The sequence below is a fragment of the Atta colombica genome, unplaced genomic scaffold (assembly GCF_001594045.1).
Source record: "Atta colombica isolate Treedump-2 unplaced genomic scaffold, Acol1.0 scaffold273, whole genome shotgun sequence".
Lineage (NCBI taxonomy): Eukaryota > Metazoa > Arthropoda > Insecta > Hymenoptera > Formicidae > Atta > Atta colombica.
In genome coordinates, this window is record NW_017259374.1 from 70,893 (window position 1) to 77,955 (window position 7,063).

Consider the following 7,063-nt stretch of genomic DNA (forward strand, 5'->3'; position numbering starts at 1 on the left):
TATATATATATATATATGTATAAGTTATTTATTACAGCTATCGTATGGAGCAAGCCATGACAATTGGTATTAAACGAATGAGTGACATAAAAAGTGCAAATTTGATTTGCAAGGGCATAATTTATGCCATAGACATACATCGCAAAGCTTTGAAGTAAAGTATTATCAAATCTGTAAATTAATTTTAAATAAATTGTATTCAATTTTATATGTACATGTTTCTTCAAAAATTTTAGTTTGAAAATCTATAATTATATTTTATTGTAATTTGAACATTAATATTTAACATCAGAAAAGACATAATTAAGATATAATTAAGAAGATTATAAATAATAAAATATTAATATCAATGTCAAATTTAAACCTATTCGGAAATGATCAAGGAATTTATTTTTGAATTTATTTCTATATATTATGACACATTTATTATATATTATATAATGTATATATTATACATAATATTTTTTCCTTGAAGGATTGTCCAAATTTTTATATCATCATTTAATACGACATTTTTTATTATGATATTGAATGGAACAGTTTTTGCAAGCCTTAATCTTTATCGAGTAAGTTTGAATTTTTATTTTTTTAAGTATACTCTTAAATAAATACTCGCATTCCAGATTTTTCGAGAGATATCATCTGGATATATTGGAGAAAAAATGATACAGTGCCTCATAATATTGAATATTCATTATATATACACATTCCTTTCTACCAATATTGCGCAACAAATTATAGATCATAACAATAGCATATTCGTTACAGTGTAAGAAATATTCTTATGTGATAAGTGAAAGTTAAAATTTTTGCAATACAAGTTAGAGTTATACAGTAATAGTACAAAATTTGTAGCAAAAGTTGAAATATTTCATAAAATAACTATATATTATATACATATATATTTACAAGATAATTAAAAACATCTATTTATCATCATTTATTTTATCATCATAATATTATCATATATAATCGATATTGATTATATTTAATCGTCATTTCATAGATACAATGGTTACTGGTATGTAGTTCCTTTACATGTGCAAAAGCTAATATTGTTCCTATTACAAAGAGGCACTAAAACTTTGAAGATAATGATTGGTGGATTATTTATTGGTTCCTTAGAAGGCTTCGCCACGGTAAAAATTAAATCAAAATTTATTCGATAATATATTATTAAAATATTTATAATTAATAAAATATTTTTCAAACAATTTTGAAGAAAATATTTTTCATTGCAGCTAGTCAGCGCGTCATTCTCTTACTTTACATTAATTTATTATACGAATCAATAATGTGCCATCTAGCTTTGTATAATCTTTAGACAGATTATAAATATGTACAGAATTTTAATGATAATGTTACAATGTTATATGATAAATGGATAGATTAAATGGATAGAACTTGGACTTCGATATTATCAAATTAATGGAAAAAATATAGATAAACTAACTCTGGCAAATACGCCGCGATGGGATTTACGCCGCAGAAATAAAAAAAAAAGTAGAAGGAGTGGACGTAATTTTCCTGCAACTACTCTGTTAAATGCCTTTATTTTACATTATTGTGTTTTGATTTTAGCTTCTTACTGTTAATATCAATAATTTATTGTGAGTTATATAATTATGAGTTATATATAGTATTGAATCGATTTGTCACTGTAATAAGTAATGCCATCATAAATTATAATTTACATAAAATGATTAATGATTTAGGGCGTAAAAGACTTAGTGGTTAGTTGATACGTACATATAGTGGATTAGTAAAGCATGTTGTGTAGCAAAATACAAGTGCTTTACTTTCGTATTTTTTGTTTAGTTTGTTGTCTTATATATCCCACCTGTTAGGGACATACGGCATTTTTAGCGAGCAGGATTTATGCCCAAAGTATACAAAGTGCGCAGATTGAATTCAGTGCACTAAATGTAATAAACGTATTATATGAAATATCTTATGTCATAACACTTGTAATATGTGTAAGAAGGTTATAATTATTATTTATTACTTCATATACATATTTACCATTTTTATTCTTTAATAAAATTTTTTATAAACATTATAAACATATTTTATAAGTTATTGTGTCATTATACGTCTTATTTATATGCATTATTTGTAAATTTGTCATGAGCCGTATATATCCATATCCCTCTTCCTCCTATAATTAGTCATATATCCCATCTCTATGAGATGTACAGCAAAAATGCAAGGATTTCAAAAAGTTTATTTTTTAATACGAAAAATAAATATTTCGGATTTCTAATATTTGTTTCATAATAGTAGACACTAGAAAGTTTTTACTGATAGTTCATTTACTATAAACATAAATAATACTTAATAATACTTAATAATATTTAATAAATTATACTTATATAAAATAATACTTAATAATAATAAGTTTTTAAGAGAGATGCGGCTGGAGTTACCCTAATAAATAAAATTGTTCAAAATTATTTTCTATAGTTCTTATCATTTTACTTATTGTAATGTGTGCATGTTGATACATTAAATTTCAAAAATATTCAAAAATTTATAATGTGTTATTATTGCATTAAATTTAAATAAATACATCCTTTTGATAACATAAGTGGTGCAAAGTTAGAAGATTTCAAGAAAATAAACATTAAAGTTTGACTTAAATATAAAAATTGCGTAGTTTACTAACTTGCATATGATATGCAATATTTAGCGTTGCTTAGGCAAACATGTCATACAAGTGTACATTAGACTGAAATAGGTGGAAATGTAGTGAAAAGCTATGAAAAGTAGCGATTGCGGCTGCGCGATTTTTGCACGGAAGAAGTCCTCGTACGAACATTTCTCTATGAGAAAAGAACATCTGTTAAATTGCTTTTAGTGTGAAATCAATCATTTATTCCAGTATTCCTATAATTTATTTATAAACGTTCTTCTAAGAAAATTTCATAAATTATGCGAGTCTAATTTTATAGTTGTACTTAATGCTTTATCCTATAGGATAGAAAAAAGAAATTTATTGAAAAAATTGTGTGAAAAAAGGAGAAAAGTCTCACTGAATAGGAAAGAGGGGATAAAATATATGTCCGCCGTTAAATATATGTCTACTTTTCCGTTAAACGCGTTTTGGTGCTCACGAAGAAATGATCTGTCTCGAAACTCGACATTTTAGCCTCAACCGAATTCTGTTGCTTGTCGTTGGTTTATGGCCTTATCAACGATCGCTCATCATTCAATTTCAGTTACTTTTATTCTTTGGTACTCTGATGACTTTTATTATATTTCAAGTATGTTGAAATTTTAATTTTATTATTAAAGTAAAAAAATACGTTATTGAATAGTGAATATTATGATTTATATAAAACAAAACGTTATTTCAATTATATCCGTTAGATTATTAATATAATAATTATATTATATAATATTTGTCTTTTTGAAATAAAACTATCGTATACAATATTAAACTTGCACTTTTTACTATCTCACTGAATATATAATAGTACATAGTGCATAATACAAGAGCAAAGAGCAAACAATTTATTAATTAAGTAATCTGCTATCACTTGCTCAATGCAGCTAATTCAGTAAAATATTTATTGCAGTTTACAACATTATTAATAAAATGTACTTCAGAACACATTCTCAAAGTTTTTTCTACTTCATTTTTTTTTATATGTTTCGCGATCAAATATAATTCATTTTGGATTAACGCCGATACCGTAAGAATGTTATCAATCAAATATCAGATAAATGGAATCTTCAGTATAATGAAATTGTTTAATTTTTATATTCTTTTTCGTATTCTTATCAGTTGGGACCAAGTTATTCTGGGTGTTTTTTATTTTCTTTCAGTTCATCATGGCTTAATCCTTTATAATTTTTAATTATAATATAAAAAAGACAGAAAGTAACAGGTAATTTGGTCCTAATCGACGAAGAATAGCAACAAATTAATGAAGAAAACATTTAATTTAATCATTTTCAAATTTTAATGAGAAATATAATATCATTGATACGATAGATAAAGAGTTTGTTGGAACAACTTCAAGATGTATGTAATAAATTAAAAGATGAAAATGAAATCGCTATTATAGAAAAATGTGGAAGCAAGGCGAAATGTTATACAATTGCAATAATACGTAAGACAATGGTAGTTGAGTCTTTTATATTTTCAAAATTAAATAAAATGTAATCATAAATAATATATTTTTTGAAATCGAAACAAGATTCTATCTTTCCTCAATAGAAAAAAAAATTTTTTTAATTAAAAGCTAATAAAGTTTGATTTATATATATATAAATAATTTTATAAAATTTCTCTCAGTGTTTGGCATGTGCGGTGAAAGTACTTTAACTTTTCTACAAATTTGGCCGTATATTCAACACTTTATTCTGCTTAATAACAGTTCTCGATTAAATCCTTCAATATACATGACAGAATACTTTATTGATCAAGAAAAATATTTCCACTTTATCATGTTGCACGCATTAGCAGCTAATTACATAGGATGTACCGCAATGATAGCGACAGGAACGATGCTTCTTGCATATCTTCAACATACCTGCGGAATGTTTAATATCGCCAGGTAAATAAATAAAATACTAGAATGAATACAATAAATAAACGATATTTTGTTTGTCATCTAAAACGAATTTAGACGAAGTAATTATATGGATAAAATTCTTTACAGTTACCGTATTGAACAAGCAATCAACATTTTACAAAAAGATGACTTAAAGAATGAGAGCAAAATTTATAAGGAAATAATTTATGCTGTAGATATTCATCGCAGAGCTATGGAGTTAGTATATGTATATTTGATAAGAATACATGTTAATATATGTAAATCTAATAAGAAATACTTAATACATATAATAACACGTACTTTTCCTTTTTTAAAGGTTCACTGACTTTTTAATATCAAATTTTGAGGGATCATTTTTCTTCTTAATAGCAATTGGCGTAACTTGTCTTAGTCTTAATCTTCTTCAGGTAAATTTCTTAATATTTAATCGTGATTAAGTAATATTAGAATTTCATTGAAGAATCAAGAAAATAAAAAGAAATAAGCAAATATCTTTTTATTGTAGAATATATAGATTAAAAGCATTTATGAAAACAATTGTATCCAATATCTTTTCTCATAAATCATGACTACAGTATACGTATTTGTTATGATACTACATACACAATTATAATTATAATTATAAATTATAAAAATATAATTATAAAAATATTAATCATTATGTAACATAACACTAATCTATGACATATTTCATTATGCAAATATATATAAACAGATTAATACGAACAATACAGAACAATATGATTTGAAGAAGTTGATAGTAAATGCGTAACAAACATCATAACTTTTAGGCTGCATCGTATCGTGATAATATTGAGCAACTTATACTACCTCTTTTAATTATAATCATCCTTTACGTATACTTATTCGTATCCAACTGGACTGCGCAAGAAATTACGGATCATAATGAATACGTATTTGCCACAGTGTAAGAGAGATATTTTTATCATATTATATAAGAGCACTTATTTTGATTCTTGTAATAATAATTGAATATATCACAGCAGAAACTAATACGACTCATCGAACAAACATGTTTATTATAAACATTATTAATAAATATATTTTATCTTTTTATAATTATTCTTATCTTTATCAATTTGTCACTATTTTGTAGATACAACGTTCAATGGTACATAGCTCCGTTACATATACAGAAAATGATGTTATTTCTATTGCAAAGGGGTACTAAGGCTTTTCATATGATTCTTGGTGGAATATTCGTGGCGTCTTTGGAAAGTGCCGCTGCGGTAAGAAATACATGTACAATATATATATTAGTTCATAGTAAAATCTTCTATTTCCTATCCACGAATTGTTTAACTTTTTGCATTTAGAAGTTTGTTATGAAAATATAATGCATATCAATAAATATCTATTATTATAATACTACATACACAATGTCTTATAATTAAAATAAAAAGAATTAATCATTACGTAACACATAATAACACTAATATAATCTATTATAATAATGTACTACAATAGTATAACTTGACATACGAGCTCGTATAAATAAAATTGATGTTGAGTTTGTTGTCATACTTGACACTCGACATAGAAATGCAAAGAGTTAATAGAAAATAGTATCAACAATCAATCTGAAATACTCGTTATTTAGAATCATGCTCTACATTGTATATACTACAGATGTAGATATATATATAACAGATGTTGTTAATTATTAAAAAAATTGATTATTCAAAACTATTAATTCCCAACCATTTATTGTAGCTAAAAAAAATTCTAATATATGTTTATAATGTATTACAAAATAAAACAAATGATATATATTTTAGCAGCTGATGAGTACTTCAATATCATATTTCACTGTTCTCTATTCTACAAAAACTTGAGAATATAAATTAATAATAATAAAATAATTTTTAAAAAATCGAGCTTAATATTAAAAAATCGGAATGGAAAGAGAACAGCACAGATGAAAGAAGGAATATTGGAACCATTATGATTTCACATTTTAGGTAATATGTGCTGAAGTATCAAATTTCCGCGATAGAGAAAAACTATTTTAATGAAATGAAAACACACGCATATCGGGGATAAATAATAAATAAAAATTACATAATGTAAAGTTGACGATATTACGACATATAATGCAAATCTTCTTTCATCCACCCAAATTTTAATTAATTTATTTGAGAAGATGCATTCTTTACGTAACATGTAACAACATTTTTTTATAGTTCCGTTATTAAATAAAATGCAAAAGAAATACTTTTGTGATTACTTTTCTTCTTATATAATGCGTAACTATATGTTATTTAATTTTTAATGATGTATATTTCCAATATATAAGTATTTCAAGTAAAAAGTTCCACAAACTATCATATATTTGTATAAATAGCTTGAAAATATAAAATAATCGACTTAAATAAAATTATTGATTATTATACATAAATAGCAAAAATTTTTATTTATAATACCATAGTGGATAATGTTAGAAACATATATAGATACATATATAGAAACATATATATATA

The 7,063-nt window shown here is 24.7% G+C and overlaps 2 protein-coding genes across 2 annotated transcripts; both read left to right on the forward strand.

Moving 5' to 3' along the window:
• The first annotated feature begins 521 nt into the window (after nt 1-521).
• On the forward strand, nt 522-4,330 carry LOC108689615. Its single transcript, XM_018196472.1, has 5 exons — nt 522-566; nt 624-769; nt 1,007-1,139; nt 3,998-4,126; nt 4,301-4,330. Exons 1-5 carry the CDS (start codon nt 522-524, stop codon nt 4,328-4,330), a joined length of 483 nt encoding a protein of 160 aa, XP_018051961.1.
• A 164-nt stretch (nt 4,331-4,494) lies between these two features.
• Nucleotides 4,495-6,418, forward strand: LOC108689616 (odorant receptor Or2-like). Its single transcript, XM_018196473.1, has 6 exons — nt 4,495-4,562; nt 4,668-4,778; nt 4,879-4,969; nt 5,354-5,490; nt 5,680-5,812; nt 6,365-6,418. Exons 1-6 carry the CDS (start codon nt 4,495-4,497, stop codon nt 6,416-6,418), a joined length of 594 nt encoding a protein of 197 aa, XP_018051962.1.
• The last annotated feature ends 645 nt before the right edge of the window (nt 6,419-7,063 follow it).

What these genes read in the sequence shown, in the direction of transcription:
- LOC108689615 (XM_018196472.1), top strand. Translation starts at nt 522, where the DNA reads ATGATATTGAATGGAACAGTTTTTGCAAGCCTTAATCTTTATCGA. An exon ending in CCTTAGAAGGCTTCGCCACG is followed by an intron (nt 1,140 to 3,997) that starts GTAAAAATTAAA and finishes TTGATACGATAG; the next exon opens with ATAAAGAGTTTGTTGGAACA. An exon ending in CAATAATACGTAAGACAATG is followed by an intron (nt 4,127 to 4,300) that starts GTAGTTGAGTCT and finishes AATTTCTCTCAG; the next exon opens with TGTTTGGCATGTGCGGTGAA.
- LOC108689616 (XM_018196473.1), top strand. Translation starts at nt 4,495, where the DNA reads ATGATAGCGACAGGAACGATGCTTCTTGCATATCTTCAACATACCTGC. An exon ending in TTAGTCTTAATCTTCTTCAG is followed by an intron (nt 4,970 to 5,353) that starts GTAAATTTCTTA and finishes CATAACTTTTAG; the next exon opens with GCTGCATCGTATCGTGATAA. An exon ending in GAATACGTATTTGCCACAGT is followed by an intron (nt 5,491 to 5,679) that starts GTAAGAGAGATA and finishes ACTATTTTGTAG; the next exon opens with ATACAACGTTCAATGGTACA.